At 44.9% G+C, this 17,566-nt stretch overlaps 1 protein-coding gene across 1 annotated transcript in view; it reads right to left on the bottom strand.

Moving 5' to 3' along the window:
• Positions 1 to 994: 994 nt before the first annotated feature.
• Positions 995 to 17,566, bottom strand: part of TMTC1 (transmembrane and tetratricopeptide repeat containing 1) — a 132,177-nt gene continuing 115,605 nt past the window's right edge. Inside the window, exons 12-19 of the mRNA XM_009995190.1 lie at positions 14,433 to 14,541; positions 8,740 to 8,842; positions 5,367 to 5,502; positions 4,422 to 4,566; positions 3,873 to 4,010; positions 3,370 to 3,492; positions 2,674 to 2,751; positions 995 to 1,945 (exon numbers count right to left, since the gene is read on the bottom strand). Coding sequence (XP_009993492.1) covers positions 1,805 to 1,945; positions 2,674 to 2,751; positions 3,370 to 3,492; positions 3,873 to 4,010; positions 4,422 to 4,566; positions 5,367 to 5,502; positions 8,740 to 8,842; positions 14,433 to 14,541 — 973 coding nt within the window. The 3' untranslated portion in view covers positions 995 to 1,804. The remainder of the gene's footprint in view (positions 1,946 to 2,673; positions 2,752 to 3,369; positions 3,493 to 3,872; positions 4,011 to 4,421; positions 4,567 to 5,366; positions 5,503 to 8,739; positions 8,843 to 14,432; positions 14,542 to 17,566) is intronic.

Here is a 17,566-nt window from a genome sequence, read left to right as displayed (position 1 = left end):
ACTCCGTCTAAGCTCCAAATGAAGTTGGAGTCATGTTAATAATTTGTCAGTAATTTGACCACCAGTAGTGGCTGGACACAGCTTTTTAAACAAAGCCAGCTGAGCCATAGGTGCATGGCTGCCCCGTTACACTGAGTGAATTTGGAGTTTGCTGAGGTGTCATGGCCAGCACCAACTAAATCTGGGTGCCATGTGGGCCACTGCCTCCCAGGCTTTTCCTGGCAGATGAGTAGCAAGGCATCACAGACCTAATCAGAACTGTCCTTCACTAATGATGTCAAACCCTGGGCTGCTCTTCTGCAGGGACTGGCCACAATCAAGCTCACATATAACAACTTCAATGGCAGTTTCCTGTTGCAAGAGGAACAAACTGTTGACCGACCTACTCTGATGTCCAAACCCAAAGGCAGTGGCATCAAGCACAATCCCACTAACGCTCTCTGCGAACTGGAACATACTCTGGCGGAAGCTGCAGAAGTGCTGTGACAGCAAGGTCCAACATGCTCTGCAGCCATTTGCTTTAGAAATGTGATTAGGGGGAGTTATTCAAGCATGCCTTGGTGGTCCTGCATTCTTCTAACTTCAGACAATAGACAATACAAGTCACAATGCCCAGCCATGTGGTCAGCTGTGAAGGATACTGCCCAATTCATACAAAAGAGAGAAAATATATTAATCATTTGACTACTATAAGTTAAATAAATAAAGCTCAAAATAAAAGTTCCAATTCTGAAAAGAATTTCTTTTCCCACTCCAGTATTTAAAAATATAGATTTATGACTGATCTGCTATAGGTCATTTTCTGCATCTTTAGGGGGAGACACTGACATGGTGTTTCGTCAGTGTTATCACCATGATAAATGGGCTTTGTCCCTGCACACCCATAAAAATGCCTCCTTAGTACCTTTCCAGGCTACAAAATCTTCCCTAATCTTTCTGTGGCTTTACTTTATCTCCTATATTGATCAGATTTGTTTTGGTTGTGTTTTTCTTACTGGGGACTGGACAAGAGGACAAGTAATCCTAGAGCTTCCCATTGCCTTTGGATGCTTCCATTTTTTTCAGGGTAATTATTTGGCCTTCAGGGAGAGGGCACAGGGTAAAGCCATATGATATTTTACAATACTGACATAATGAGCCTGAATTACTACAAAAATATTATCTTACAAGTAACATATTCAGGTGAGGTTTTCCCTCAAAGGATCATGTGTCCTACTTGTAGAATCATCCTTCCAGGGTGATATTCAGATACCGTTTTCCCTTTCTTTAGAACAATTTTCAAGTCACATATAGAGCTGTAGAAGTGGCCACCATTTCCTCAGCTTTAACCCCTTGAAACCTTTTAATGTGACCAATATGACCATCGTTCCTGGCTCAGAAGGACCTGGCAGCACTTGCAATGAAGCCCATCAGTGGTACTTTATGTGGATGAGGTGAGCCTATGTTGAGTAACAGGAGGTGCCACTTCACCCCTGCTGCAATGGATGAGTGCTTTGTCTCCATGGTTTCCTCAATGATAACAAAGATATTGAAGGTAGCCGTCCCACCCGCACGCCCAGTATGATTCAAATGGGTTCAGCTTAAACATGAATCTTGATTAAAGGAAGGTTCTCATTCATGCTCCAGCATGTCCCACAGGAGGCGAGTGTCTCCTGTAACTTTGGTCAAACATAAGCATGCATTCAAAATCTGCCTTCTATAATTCTGAGTCCTAGCAATGTTCCTTCAGCATCACTTTAAGCAATAGGCTTCTACCATACTCTTCTCCAAGGGGTATGAGTTTCTTTCCACTGGTGACTGAATGTTATGTTTGGTCTTTCTCCTGGACTTCCTGAAACCGTTTCTCCAAGCGATCCAGTTTCGCCAGATTCTCTTTCAGCAACTTGCTGTTTGGAACCAGCTGTAAGGCTTTTTCATAGTAGCCACGGGCAGTGATGTAGCTCCCCTACAAAGAAAATGAGCAACAGATCTCATTTGCGTTCCCTGGCATAGAAAGTTCATTCCTTGGGAGCACTGAAGACCATAATACAAAGGAAAGAGTTGATAAAACTTGATAATGTTAGGTTAGGGGAATACTACTTCACTATGCAATGGATCACCAAGTGCCTAAATTTGATCAAACACACATGGTAAGAAGTAGATTTACATTTTTCTGTTATGTTGAACTAGAAGAGTTAATTTTACTCTGTGACATTATAGTTTGAGCATATCACACAATGTGACTCCTTCACACCCAAATCATAATGATATGCTAAAGTATTCAGAAAGATAAGCAACCACAGGGTGGGCTGCTTATTTCCATAATTTCATGCCAGTGTTCTGCATTAGACATCTTTATTAAATTAATTAGGTAGAGAGGAATCTTAAAAGTCAACTGACGGTGACATTTTTCTAAGGTAGGTCAAAAACTGAATCAGGAAAACTTTAGAGACGGGCAGTTTGTTCCCTGCAGCCTGCCCTCTTAAAGGATGAGTTTCACGTTACAGGATATACATTACAGGTTGGGAAATCCTAGTTGGGGTGGACAGACTTTCTTCCTTATTTGGATAAAATACATTGGGGATATTCACTTTACAAACATGCAGTTCTTTGCAGTCTGAACCAAATAAGGATTTCTGTCCTGAGTAGTAGTCTCTGCACTTGACAGCTTAAGGAAAAGCAAAATTGTCATACCTTGATGTGCTCAATGCCTCCCATATTCATCCAGGCCTGTGCTTGGTCTGGGTTGAGCTCCACAGCCCGTTTATAGCTCTACATAAATATGGAACATTTTTAGGTTAAGACTCTGACCCTTCAAACAAAACCAGTGCTGGAGGTGAAAGAGAAATGAAGTTTTCTCTCCTTCTGAATCCATTTAAAATATAATTTCACATTCTTTTCATATACAATATGCAAGCTGAATTTCAATTTCTTTATAGCAGAGGCAACAATAATTTACTGCTTCACCAGTGAGTTCGTCTTACAGGTCTTCCCTTCCCACTGTACCATATGAGGAGCCACACAAATCCTTGGGAACCTCTCCCTGCCACCCTGCACCACCGAGGTCTCCTGCACATCAGGGACATTTCCTAGGGCAGGTGCTTGCCAACCACAAGCCAAGGGTGGGCTGTGATGCTCCTTATCTGCACAGCTTTAATTTGGAGCTGGCAGCAGACTACACTACAGCCAGTTGCATGGAGGCTTCATAAGGACCTGAGGGCAGTTCTACCCCTTCAACTGCTTTGGCTACTGTGCATGGGAGAAGAAGGTGAACTGCTGAGCTCCCAAGGGCAAGAGCCAGTGTGCATGCACCAGGGAGTATTAAACGCAATGGGTTAGCTCTTATCTTTTAGCCTATAAAGCAATTCATATGGCTTAGAGCAGTCATACCTCAAAAGCCTTGTCGAGGAGATTTTGCTCTCTTAGCTGGTTTCCTTTAGTGAAAAAGAGCTCTGATATAACTTTTGGATCCTTTGGTTTTAGCTGAAGAGCTTTTTCTATAGCTTCAAGTGCCTGTGGAAAAGCAAGAGGACACCATGTATTTTGCACCCTTCCACTTCTCATGCTCTCCTCACCACTAAGGCCTCCCAGCATAAGTCATCTTCCTCCTTCCCTTGTTTCCCCCACACCACTAACAAATGTGGAAATGAGTTTTTCAGATGCTTGTGGCTGATGGGCAGCTGGGCTGACAGCAGCAGATGCAGTCAGTGATAAGAGAGGCACATTGCTTTGCTTCAGTCCCAGTACTTAGAAAAACAGAAGGTTTTTGTGAAAAAAATACATCTAATGGATGTGCACTAGGTTTGTAATGTCTCTGGAGAGGTGGAGTGTAAAATTCAACCTGAGCTCTGCATGTGAACCCTGGGGACAAGGGTATCCTGCAGCCACAGTACCTTGCTGTAGTGCTCCTGTTTGCTGTAGATGGCTGACAGAAGGCGGTAGCACTCCAGGCATTCTGCATCCTCGTGGAGTATGTGGTTTGTCATCTTTTCAGCTTCTTTCGTCCGTCCCATCATTGCTAAAACTTGTGCCTACAGAGCCACATTATAAAGGGTTATCATCTTAAAAAGCTTAGCCCTCTTTAATACATGATGCTGCACCCAGTGGCTACTGCTGGGTTCCTTCTCCTGCTGGTGGTGTTAAGAGGCACCTCATGGAAAGGCAAAAGGACTGACCCTTCCTAACAAGTGAGGGGCAGCCCAGATTTTCTCTATGCCAAGTCCCACTCAGCTGGGAACACAGTGCCTGAGACAAGGGTCTGAAGTCAGGAGAGGTGAGGAGGAAACAAGGACAGTAGAGACAGTTGCTGGATGGCTGGCATGGAGGTAGAACCCTGCATGAAGGTAGAACTAAGCTCTGAGCCTTGGGCAACACTCACAGTAACCCAGACACCCCATGCCCCTTGTGTGGCCCTGCCCTGGCCAAGCTCACCCCACACTCACCAGTGCCAGTCGGATCTCTCTGTTAGAAGGCTGCAGTGATGCTGCTTCTCTGTACACCTGCAATGCTTCTTCATACCGCCCCGTGTTGTAATACAGAGCCCCTAGAGGGGACAGGATTTCAGCCTTCCGGGATACCTTCAGTGCCCTGGAATTTAGGAAGAAGAGATGTTTCCAGGTGGTGTGGGGATCAAAGTGGAAGAGCGAAGTGCAGCTTGTGCAGGGATGGAGCAGTGAAGCTCTGCACCCTGCCCATCCCACCCTGAGGAGCACAAATTTAAGGTCCCAGGAAGGGGTGAGTGTGCCCACAGCAGCAATCCCACTGGCCACCTAAGAAGGGGAGAGTGCCATCTCCAAAGCACATGTGAACATGCAGCAGGGGTAGGGACGGCTGATGGTGGTGAAACCTGTGGACCGTAAGCACAAATCTGGGTGCCAAAAAGAAGACAAAAAAAGCCTCCAGTCCACTCCGCTGCACACTGGGAGCTTGAGCCTGCCCACTGGCACATTGTTGGGAAGGGCCAAGGTTTCTGATGGTACCAAGGCTTTGGTGCTGGGCTGAGCAGCATTAGGGTTGTTACTGGTGCAGCACCCACAGACCATCTTCAAGCAGGCTGGGAGCTGTGCTAGCAACCTGCTCATGGCACCAAGAAGCCTCTGGCTTCATCGTTAGAGCATCCCCTAGCCAAAAGCAGCAGTGTGTCCATCCTGGGACATCCATGGGAAAGGTCCAGGGAAGTCAACACTGCCTGACTCCATGCTGCCCCTCCAATCACTCCCCCAAAATAGCCAAATAAGCAAAGGTAAATCTGGTTTCAAAACAGATGGAGAAGAAAGGGAGGAAAATCCAAATATGCACTGAGAGATTAATGTATCAGGGGCTTTTTAGCAGAGACAAGCCATACAGGGGGAGGAGGGAAATGTCTGTCTCCCATCCCAAATTCTTACCGCTTATACCACACTTCAGCCTCTCTGTTCTGCCTCAGGGAGCGGTGAAGCCTGCCCAGGTTCACCATGGCCACATGGTGAGTGGGGCTCAGCAGGATGGCCTGTCTGTAGTGGGACACAGCTTGCTCAGGAGCCCCTGAAGAGGAGAATAGCTATTAAACTGATGCATCTGAAAAATCCCATCCCAAATTCAGTATGCAGTAATGCTCTGGGTGTTATTTCATCTATTGCTCTATGCATGGAAACTATTTTGGGAAAGAAATCCTGCCTCAGCCTTTCAAGATTAAATGTAGGGAACAACATTGTCCAAACTAAGATACAGGCTTCAATATTCAGAGACAATCCTGAGAAACAGATTTTCTAGGGGTGGGTTTTTGCAAGTCAAGGGTACAGTCACCAGAAGCAGCCTTCTGACTGAACGCACCCTCTGCTCACCCTGCAGGGGGGATGCACCCCCTGTGCTAAGGACAGAGCTCACCCGAGAAGTGGCTGAGACGTGTCCCATCTCCTGCTAAAGCATCCTTCCACCTTGGCCCACTGGAGACAAGGGCAACAGAGACACGGAGAACAAGCCACTTGGTATTCCCCACAACCCCACCAGAGCTGCAGAACAGTTTCAGCTCTTTCCAAACAGAGACTCCACTTCTGTTGCACTGGCCCGGCTCAGTCCCTGTGCATTGCTCAAGCAGGCAGGGAGTAGCTGCTGGAGACCAGCCAATTCCCACCTCGGGCAATAAATCCCAGAGCAGAGGTGCCCAGATGCCTATTCTGGAGCACGTAGGCACCGTCTCTGTGTTGCAGAGGAGCCATTGGGTGGCACTGCTTCGCTGTGTGAAAATGTCCACCCCAGCAAGGTCCTGCAGTCCATGACATCACTGAGCACCACAACGAAATACAACACTGGACAAAAAGGCAGGTGCCAGACCACTAGCCCCAAAGCCTGAAGTTCCATTTCTGTTTGTATATTTTTATTTAGCTAAATAATGGCTTTCCTGAAGAAGGATCTTGCAGTGCTTGTTGACAAACTACTACATAAATTAACAGGGCACAGCATAAATTTCCAGCATTTCAGCAATGTGAGTATCGTATTTTAAACCCAGTGCTCATTTAATTCATTTGCACACTCTAGACTAGATAATCTCCTGATGAAAACCGATGCTCACAGAGCTTTGTCCATCAAAAAAGGTTTTGAGTATTGGCATTTTTTAAGCCAAATCACTTCACAATGCATTTAATTCCATTTCTAGCTGGAAAGCAGAACTTGAAAACAGCCTGAGCATGTTGGGGCATTGAACATAGGCTGCCATGGGAATTTTATTTTCCTAGCTTTCCAGATCTAGTTTGATTTTCCTGAGACTAACCTATGCAACATAAATGTAATGTTGACACTTCTTGGAGTTCCTGTTGCAGAAGAGAAGAGGGACATCTGAAGGGGCCTACAGGAAAGCTGGGGAGGGACTTTTTACCAGGGTATGTAGTGATAGGATACAGGGTAATGGTTTGAAACTGGAAGAGGGGAGATTTAGATTAGACATTAGGAGGAAATTCTTCAGTGTGAGGGTGATGAGGCATTGGAACAGGTTGCCCAGGAAGGTTGTGGATGCCCCCTCCCTGGAGGTGTTCAAGGCCAGGTTGGAAAGGGCTTTGGGCAGCCTGGTCTAGTGGAAGGTGTTCCTGCCCAGGCAGGGGCATTGGAACTAGATGATCTTCCAGATCCCTTCCAACTCAAACCATTTTATGATACATCTCTGTAGGGAGATATAGAAGCACTTAAGACTCATCCAAGGCCACTAACACATCTTTTAGGGTATTTAAAAAAAAATAAATAGTAGCAGACTTGATTTTCTCCCACCATCAAGTGGATGCTTTTGAAAACTGTATCTACAAAGCATCCTGGGAAGCAGCTTGGCCTGCACCTCAGGCCCTAAGTCAGCCAGTGGCTTCCCTGCCCAACACACAGGGGTAACGCCCATCATGGAGGGAGACACATCGAGTGTCTGTGACCACTGTGGAACTGTCTAGAGCCATGGGTCCCCAGAGCTGGCACTTGCTTGGAAATCCTGCAAGTTGACAGGAGTGGTACTTGACAGCATCTCACTGTGCCCGCCAGGGAAGAGCACAGCCTGCAGCCGGCTCCCTGCCAGCCACTTCCTTCACGCCTTGTCATGTCTCCAGGAGGGTTATTTACACATCATGCCTGAAGGATCAAAAGTCAGTAGGGTTTTTTCTAGGAGTAAACCAGGAAAAGTTAGGTTTGACTTTGGCAGAATACACAAGTGCAAAAACATAGAAAGTGCACTGCATTAGAACTGCAGCTTTTGGCAGGAACAGGGCAGTTTATCTGGGTTGGGAAGCAAAGATGAGTAAAATGTCAGAGTGAAATAACAGAGAGGGTTTTATTATTTGCAAGCTTGAATTCTTCCAGGGCAAAAATTCAGAACCTCAGCCTCTGTTGCTAACGCCATGATGCCTTTTTTGATTACAAATACTGATTTTGCCTTTGTATTTATTTCACATGGGTATGTACTGCAGAAGAGCGACAGCTGAGTGTCAGCTCTGAGGCAGGACCAGCCAGCCAGCTGCAGACTGAGGGACACTATTGTCCTTTTGTCCCAAGCACCACCAGAGCTGGGTGCACTGTGAAAGGGGCAGGATGGGTAGCAAACACATACTTTCAACCTGCAATACTTCATCATGCAGTCTCAGCTCTGTTCTGGAGGGACCGGAGTGAGACGGTCGTTTGGTTTCCACTAGTCATTTGTCAAACTTAGCCTCGCTTACAAGGCTGTCAGGAAAAGGTAGGAGTTACAGCAGATTTTTGTCTGTTTGTTTTTTTGCTATGTGGATGCCAGGCGTTGCCTGAGTCCAGGGAAGTTGGATGGGAACCAGAAGCCTAGAAAATAAAGGCCCCACAGTATCTTAGGTCTTCGTTTAAAAACCCTGTTTGGTTTTCTAGCCGTGACACACAACCTTTACAGTCAAAGAGCCACTCTGTCACCAAGCAGAGCTGCAAGTGCTCCAAAGACTATAATGATCCATTTGTGTACCTGGAATTTGGTTTGCTATGGCCAGGCTTGCCTGAAGAAATGGCAGTATTTTCAGCCCAGCTCAAATTGAACAGGAAAACTGTCTATGTGAATACACTGAGAAACACTCTAGGAAACAGCCACTCTGAACACCACTGCCATGCAGTGCCTGCATTCATTAGGAATATCAGTGCACTGCACCATCTCAGCAACACAGGGATATTTATTTCCAAGCAACAGTGGAGGTTTTGGAAGCTTTTGACACCCTTTTAGATGTGTACTGCTGAATAAACCAAGTAAAAGCAAATAAGGTAGCGAGGAGAAATCCCTTGCTCCTTCTCACTTACCGGTATCAACCAAGAAGACACCATAGTTGTTATGCAGATCAGAGCTCTCAGGACAATTTTCTATGCCAGCCTTATAGACCTCCTCTGCTTCCTTAAGCCGTTCCTTAAAAGACAAGGAGATTTCTTAGCCATGGCAGGAAGAGTGTCAGCTCCATTTGTCACATACCTGCATTTTTGTGACAACTCCCTTGCTGGATAGGGAGCTCAGGGACCCAGCCCACCTTCCAGGAGGCCAAAATTCTACCCCATGGCACGGATACCTACAGCTGCCATTTGGTACCCCACAGCAATTCAGGCAGCTTTCACGCATACATCTGCAATTGGAGCTACCCCTGAGACAAAAATAGCAGCTGGAAAATGTGGCTCTTGTGCAACATCAGTGAGCCCCAGCTGGGCACACACCTGGGAAACACACAGCAACAGGGGTTGTGTTGGTCATGTTGAGAAATATGTGTCATATATAGCTTATATATTTTAATTTATTTGTTTAATGAGCATCTCGCTGGCTAACTTTTTCCCTCTGGAGTTCTGTTGTTCGTTCCCTTAGCAGCAGGGAAAATACAAGGAGCAAAAGCTTGTTGTGTGTGATTGCTGGGGGATGGGGAGCTTGTGATGAGGGAAGCTGAAGGAGGATGGGGGGCAATGAAAGAGCGGAGAAAATCTGATAGATTCAGATTAAAACCAGGCATTGTCAATGCATGAGATGTAGCTCACTGGGATTTACGGGATGTGCCACCACGCTGACTCCCAGATGCACTGAGCCCTTACATTTCACAGAGGTTTCTAGGTGGCTTGTTAGTACTACACATTTCTAGAAACTACAGATATTTTCCTTGGGAACACCCTGTCTACGGAAAGTGTCCCACTGCCTGAACTCTGTCTAGCCTGAGCTACAGGCAGCCCAGTGCTGGAACAAAAATAAGGTGTCTTATTTGGATCAAACAGCAACTCAATGAAGTTTCCATTCCCCTCCAGCCAGGCAGTGCATGCCCACTGCCTGCACCTTTGCTAGCATGGGTTATCACAGTCTTCCTTCCCCCTAACTTCAGAGCTTTGCTGTTAACTGTATTTATGGAAGGAGGCCATGAAGAGCAGAGACAAGCAGAATGCAGAGCTGTCAGGCAAGCCTCTGGCACCAAAGACACTGTTTTCAATTCCTCCCCTTCCATGGAGAGGCACAACCCTATAGTGACAAATTCCACAGGCTCCTGACGATGCTCTCAAGCAAAAGCAGCCATCCGGGTCTCCAACAAGAAAGGCCTGGAGCCACCAACATAGACCTTCTGCTCAGGAGCTGAATCCACACTGAAATAAGAGGTTGGTCCATTCCCAGCTATCGACTCTCCTCTCCTCAAGTTCTGCAAATCCCAAGGTCTACAAGACTTTCTCTGGATTTAAAGGGTGTACCTGACAGCAGCTTTTGTTCTGTAGCTGCTTAAATATGTGGATTCCTTTCTCACCTCCTATCTCAGAACTGGAGAGCTGGAATTAATCACATTGGAAGAGTATGACTTGATGAAAGCACACGCTTAAGTGCTTTCACATTTACATGATAAAGGTCATCCAACAGAAAAGATAGTGTGTGATAAAACACAGAAACACATTTTTTAAAAGTGCTTAAGTTTGGACATCTTGGATATATTAATGTGAATTAGACATCATCACCCTGTGGGGACAGGAAAAGTGTAGCGATCATCAGAATTTACTAAAATGAGGAACAATTTTTTGAGAAAGCATTTGTGTCACTGAGACATAAATAAGCATTTTCTGTATTAATTTCTTTTCCTCTGATTCCAACTTTTGGCACATCTGTGCACATATGTCAGTTTTCTTAATTTTATTTACTGATCATAAACCCGACCTTTAAAACATAGAAGGACAGTGTTCCATGTCAAAACATTCACACTCACCAATACTGAGCACTTCTGGCATTTTTATCACAGTTGCAATGCTTTTTTGGCACTTAACATTCTGACCCTGCCTCAGGCTCAGTGCAGAGTCTGGGATGATTTCTCTAACAAAGTGGTTGCATCAGGCCCAGTCAGGAATTGGGAAGGGTGGGATCAGCTTTTTGTGCCAGGGCTTTTTCTCTACAGTTTCCCCTTTTCTTGGGAGAAATGCTGGAAGTCCATCAAGGCTTGATTCTCATTTACACTTAATAATGCCACTCCCAGACCTCCATGAAACATCATACTCACAAAATTCAGAAGATTGGCCTAAAAAATGTATGAGATTTTTATGATACTTAAAAAATTATACAAACGAGGATCTCTTAGTTGAACTCCAGGGTTTTTCAATCTGGGATATTTTTATGGCTCAGTTTTTCAGTCTGGTTATGCCTTAGTATTCTCTCCTCTGTAGATAAGTGGGTTAAAGAATTTTCTTTTTCTTAGTGTAGGCTGATACTTTTACACACACACCATGACTTTAATCCAGAAACTAGGGCCTGAAAAGAGCCCTCAAGCAGCACAAGACGACTAATGAAACTGCAAGTGCTGGGAAGAAGGTGCTGTTAAAGGGCACCAGAGTAAAACCTGGGGAGCCAGAATTACAGGAGCATTGTGAAAACACTGGACAAAAATGTTTGATTTCTGATATTAGCACCACTGCAGTGATCACAGAAAACAAGGAAAACAACAATACACTGCAACACTTATGATACCAAGCAGAAAGAGCAGTAAGAAGGGCAAGCATTTATAAAAGACACAAACAAGCCAAACTGTTCTATACAATGAGGCAGTGGTTTTTTTCTACATCAGCTCTGGCTTCAGAGTCAACTATTAAGGAGAGAAAAGGGCAATTAGATCGAGTTAGAGGCTAATTCCTTGGTCCATGAGACATTCCTCTTAGGAGCATTTTCAACAGCTGTAGGAGGAAAGGACCTGTAAGCCCTATTTTGGATTCATTTCCTTTAAGATCACAGAATCATAGAATGGCTTGATTTGGAAGGAACCTTAAAGGTCATCTAGTTCCAACCCCCCTGCATGGGCAAGGACACCTCCCACTAGACCAGGTTGCTCTGAGCCCCATCCAACCTGGCCTCAAACACTTCCAGGGATGGGGTTTCCACAACTTCCCTGGGTAACCTGTTCCAGTGTCTCACCACCCTCACAGTAAAGAATTTCTTCCTAATGTCTATCCTGTACCTCCTCTCTTCCAGCTTAAAACCATTACCCTTCCTCCTGTCATTTCATGCCCATGTAAAAAGTCTCTCCCCAGCTTTCCTGCAGCCCCTTCAGGTACTGGAAGGCCACTATAAGGTCTTCTTGGAATCTTCTCTTCTCCAGACTGAACAACCCCAGCTCTCTCAGCCTGTCCTCAAAGGAGAGGTGTTCCAGCCCTCTCATCATCTTCATCATCATCCTCTGGATAGGGGGGAACATGTTGCACAGAACTGACCAAAGCAATCCCAGCAGTATTTCACTGAGCCATGCCCACCTACTTCCTCCCTTTTCAGCCTCAGTACAAAGCTGGAGGAGCAGCAGTTAATCATGGCCAGAGTTACCTCATGCAAGTTATTTCAAGGTGCTACTTTTGGCACTTCAGCCCCTTTTGATCACATCCCAGCAAAAGGGAACCAATTTGTGCTCCTTTCCCCAAAGCTCCACAGTGATGCTGTCCCTGCAACCTCCTGCACACTGCCTGGCATCACAGATACCCTCACAGCTGTGCAACTGACTCTGGGCCACAAGTAGACAGAAGAACAGGTTTGTAACTTTTACCAATTTTGGACACTGTTACTTGGACAAAGAGAAAAACCCAGAAGAGAAAAATGGGTTCCCATTGTCATCCTTTGGGCTGAAGATGCCCAAACTTCTGCCTGTAGCTGTCTAGGAAGGGCACAGCGTCAGGGTGTGATTCTGCAGCCCCAGGCAGCAGCACATGTTTGTAGGGCAGCCCCCTTCTGTGGTCACTAGTATGAGTGTGTGAGGCAGGAGCTGCACAGTCAGGTAGTCATCTGCTGTGGCTGAGCCTGAGGTATTAAAAGCCTGTGGGAAATTGCTGTTTTCTAAGAAAACTGTACTACCTTTTTTTCCCTACCACTTCATCAAGTCACATGAGGATGAACAATCTATAGGTAAGAACAGATGAATTATAGCTGGACTTACTAATGGCATTTGCTTTGGGCCTCGGGACTGTAAAATGGTTTTATTGCTCTGTTGACCTTACAATCAATAGTTCTAATTAAAAATTTCAACTAATATTAAAACCAGGTATTACTATGGAAGACTCATTTCCTATACCTGCAGGACAGTCTTTGTTGATGGGTTTATTCAAAACACAGTTCCCATTCAATAAGGCTCTTCTTTCAATTCATACACTACATTTCTAGGTCCCTGCAGCTGATATCGCTAATATTCAAATATTTGAAAGTTTCTTAAAAGGGAAAATAAAATAGCACATCTTTCAGTAATTCACATGTATCATGGATGTTTTGCAGAGTGCCTACCACATTAAAGAAGCATAAACCAGAACAAGAACTCTGGCTTATAGTTTTTCTAAAAAATAACCAGTTCTGTTACAGAGAGATTTTACTAACCAGATTACTGGAAAAGAGTGAAAGAGTATACACTTTGGTTTTGTCTGTATTTGCATTTAGCAACCTTTTAAGAAAGCTTTAGCACCCCATGCTATGGACCAGTTCAATTTGAAACTCGAGGGAGTAAAAAAAAAACACAACAAAACATCAGTTTTCAAAAGGTTTGCAGAGGTGTGCAGGAGCTGGGCAGTTTATGAGGACCTTGTCACCCACCCCAGAGGGGGGCCACTGCTTGGGGCAGTCTGTGGGAGCAATGCTGAAAGTACAGCATCCCTTATCTGCTGCTGCAGGCATGGAGAAAAGCAGGACTTGGTGGTCTCGACATGGGCACCCACCCACGCCTCGTGGCTGCTTCTGGAATCAAGCATTTTGTGCCTCAATTTTCCCTTTCATCTGTAGGGACAATATTTCACCTCCCAGGGACCTTGCAGAAATAAAACTACTGAACTATAGAGTAGAGAGAGCCCCAGGCAATGAGCATGGGGAACAGCCTGAGAGGAAATGAGTAATCCTTCCTCCAGAGCACAGCCTGGGCCATATGCAGCATGTAAGGCCTGGGGGCACATATTGAACAATGAGGATAAATAAAATATCAAACAGCTGCTCATTAAGTGTAATACAAAGCTAGCCAGCCTTCCCACCCCTGTACGTGACCATCTACTGTGACAATTAGGGGCCATATTCTAATGTGTGCATGTGAGGGGCAGAATTTGGGCTGCAGAGGCCATCTGATTTCTGACATTTCCTGTCTTTGGAGTGATTTATTAAGAAATCTCAAGGTTATCTCCATAGGTGTGTGTGTCTGAGGGGGAAGTGCTCACCTGTTCCACTGTCACAACATTCAAGGTGCAATGGATTATGACTTGGCCATGGGGGGGGAGCTGAGGAGCAGGTAGTTACTCACCACTTCAACAGCGATTCGGTTCAGAGCCACATCATGTGGGTGGAATTACTCACTGCGAACGAGTTGCCTCCTATCCTGAAAAAGCCATCTCTAAAGCAGCCTGAGAGCTCTCTGCAGGCAGCCACAGACCCACACCTGCCAGCACCCATGTGCAAGGCCAGGGTGCTCCACCAGGATGCACATGGGGTGCTGCGGCAGCAGCGCACATGCGGGAGCAGAAGGCACAGGAGCTTGAGCATTGTCCAGTACCTGCTCAGCCAGCAGCGAGGCCAGGCTTGAGTAAGCATCTGCAAACTCTGGGCCATACTTAATGGAGTCCCGCAGTAAGATGACAGCTTCTTCCTTCTTCCCTTGGGACCTGCAGGACAAGGAAGGAGGGAAAAATGGAAAGGAACGTTCCTATAAGCGCATGCTTAGGTCATCGGGCTGATCAACTATTTTAAAGAGACATGAAAGTCCCCGGCTTGATCTTTTCAACAAAGACAAAATGATTCACTTCCCTGTCCTCTCCACAGTGTGGGTACCCAGCTCCTCCTCAGCCCATCACTGCTTCCATATGTTATTCTCAGGAGCTGGGAGGACACAGGCTTTAGCGAAAACTGCCATTCTGCTGTTCTGGTGACTGCCGCACTGAGCTCTATGCAATGACCCCAGTGAAGAAAAAACACCCCCAAAACTCAATCCCACCCCCATTTCTCAATCCCACACACTGAAGAGCATCAAGTATTTCATTCTGGCTATCAGGCAAGCACTACAGGCCACAGTCTCTGTCTGTCGAGTCATAATCCATAGATTTTGTAAACTTCTTCAGTCCTACTCTACCTTTCCTCTCAATATTTCTCTTTATCGCAAATACATCAAATTTGGCCCCATTTATCTCATCAGGAGTTAAAGACACATGAAGAACAAGATGGCAAAAGTGTCCCCAGGCATTAAGTCCTGCACAAGAACCTCCCAGCGATGTCTCTGGAAAGCCACATGCCCTATGGCAAGGGATGCTGTCAGAGCATTTGACCAGGTTTGCAGTCAGCTTCTGGAGGTCTGGCTCCAGATACGTCACTGAGGCACTGACTGACTTGGAAACAGGACATTTGCTCTCACCAACCCTCCTCTCACATCAGTAGGCTGAAGACACAAGAACATTTCCATTCCCTTAAAAAAACAGCAAAATCTTTGTATGCTCCTAGACAACAAGTGGTGTTATAGACCCACTGATAACTTAGTTAAATTAATACTTTGAAATTAAAGTATTTCTAAGTTAAATCTGCCTGGGATCTTGAAATAATTCCTTAGCAAGTCAATCATTAGGCTACAGAAGTCTGTTCTTCAGATCCTAAGGATTGTGAACAGAGATAGTTGAGAGGTGGTTATGTTGATGAGCCAGGGTGGTTTTTTTTCCAGCATTGTTCTGAATTGATTGCCATGGAAAGCAGAAAAGGTTTCCTGAACAAAAATCTAAAGATATTATTTGAGCTACAATTTCTCCAGTATCACTCTGTATTTCTTTCCTTGGAAAAATGAGAAGGTTTCATGAACTAAGGATGTTTAGCTGGACTGGAACAACATTTTCCTTGTGTTGGGTGTACAAAGAACATAGATAGCAAGGCATACAAAAAGAAACAATGGGCTCTGGTACACAGAAAATATGTGAACACCTTGCTGCTCTGGCTTAGATTTCATCAAAGTGACATGGTCAAGTAACTAGATCCTGTTTATAAGGTGGAAATTTCAGCTGATAATATATGTGGCTTTGCAGAATTTTTCCCTTTCTAGTTGTGTAACTGGAAGAGTATTTTGCCTGTGCATTAAGATAAGTAAAACCAGTTGTGCTAGTCTTTTCCTTCTTTCAGTGGTGTTCCACATAAATTACATGAATGAAGCAAAAACAAATAAAGAACCACTTTTCTCCTACACTAATTAAAGACTAGCTAGCTTGTCAATGTATAAAACTTTTGGATCTCTTGGCTGGAGTTTCATGATACATTTTTATAAATCAAAAACAGATGACTGCTTTGTAAAGGTATTGACATTTGGCAAAAAAATGTAGGAAATGCCAGCTACAGAAATAAAAGGAGTAAGTGATCCACTCAGCAGCAGTAAAAGTTCCCATTAACCACAAACATGCACTCTGAACATGGGGTAGCCTTAATTACTCTTTTTTTCAAAATGGCCTTTTATTTTCTGATTGATCCAAGAACAATGTTTGTCTCCTGAAAGCAGGGGTAGAGTGGGAAAGATTATGGCATCTTTTTATGTGACAGACTGAATTACATTAAAAAACAGCAGATCCAGTAGTTTCTCAGAGAGCTTAGGCTGTGAGATACCAAGCACTCTGGCCAAGCACTTAAACGCGTACTTAACTTTTATGTATGCAAGTTGAAAATTAATTACTGGCTGAAGTGCTTTCCTGGATCAAGGCCAACACTTTCCAGGATTGAGGCTGTTGCTTATATAAATCCCCTGTAATTTGGGAGAGCACAGAGCACTAGAAGAACAGTCTGATTCACTAATTTGCCCTAAACTGGAGATCTGCAGCAAGAAAAGCCAGGAAATGTATACCTTGGCTATGACAGAAAGAAGAACAAATTCAGCTGGCACGAGGAGTCTATGATCACTTAATCCAGTTTTTCCCCAAATTATCTTGTCTTGATCTCTCCTGACACCCACTTGCACTCGAGTTCCCAGCCTCCCTGCTACAATCAGCATGCTTAAGCCAAGAACAAGGAACAGCTCCTTCCACTGGAAGCATCTCTTCCATATTTTTGCAAGTGCCCTGGAGTTGGAGATGCACCAGCTTAAAGCACCCAACAGAACTCTGGTGGACCCATGGGGCTGTGTGCAGGCTGCTAGTACTATGGCATCTGTCTTTGGAGGTGTTCAAGATACAGCTGGACACAGCTCTGAGCAACCTAATCCAATTAGAGTTGCTCTGAGCTGTGGGCTTGACCAAAGGCTCTTTAGAGGTCCACTCCAACCTAAATTATTTTTTTCATCTACTGTAAATTTGTCACTGGCAGAGTTTGCTTTTTTTCAATAAGCAGGCTACAAGGTGTATGTGATACTGATGGATAACTACAGCACCTCATGCAACGCAGAGTATCCTAACCAGAGACCATCCAGAAAGCCAGATGCAGTATCACTGAACATTATCATTCATCTTGCTTCTTTAAATGAAAGGGAGGAAGGTTTCACTCTCTGAAAGATCTTAGATCTCAATACACGTAATATCTACCTGATGTTTTTCAGCACCTTCAGACAGTTACACAAGCCTGTGTCAGCACATTCTCATACATACATATCCAGAAGCCTGTATGGGAGAGGGATAAGAGTCCTTCTTCTGAACAGATGTGCTTTCTAAACTTGGGACTAAATCACAGCAAGAA

This window comes from Chaetura pelagica, unplaced genomic scaffold (assembly GCF_000747805.2).
Source record: "Chaetura pelagica isolate M959 unplaced genomic scaffold, ChaPel_1.0 scaffold343, whole genome shotgun sequence".
NCBI classification, from domain to species: domain Eukaryota; kingdom Metazoa; phylum Chordata; class Aves; order Apodiformes; family Apodidae; genus Chaetura; species Chaetura pelagica.
Note: the sequence above shows the minus strand (reverse complement) of the source record. Positions and strands in the feature narration are given on the sequence as shown.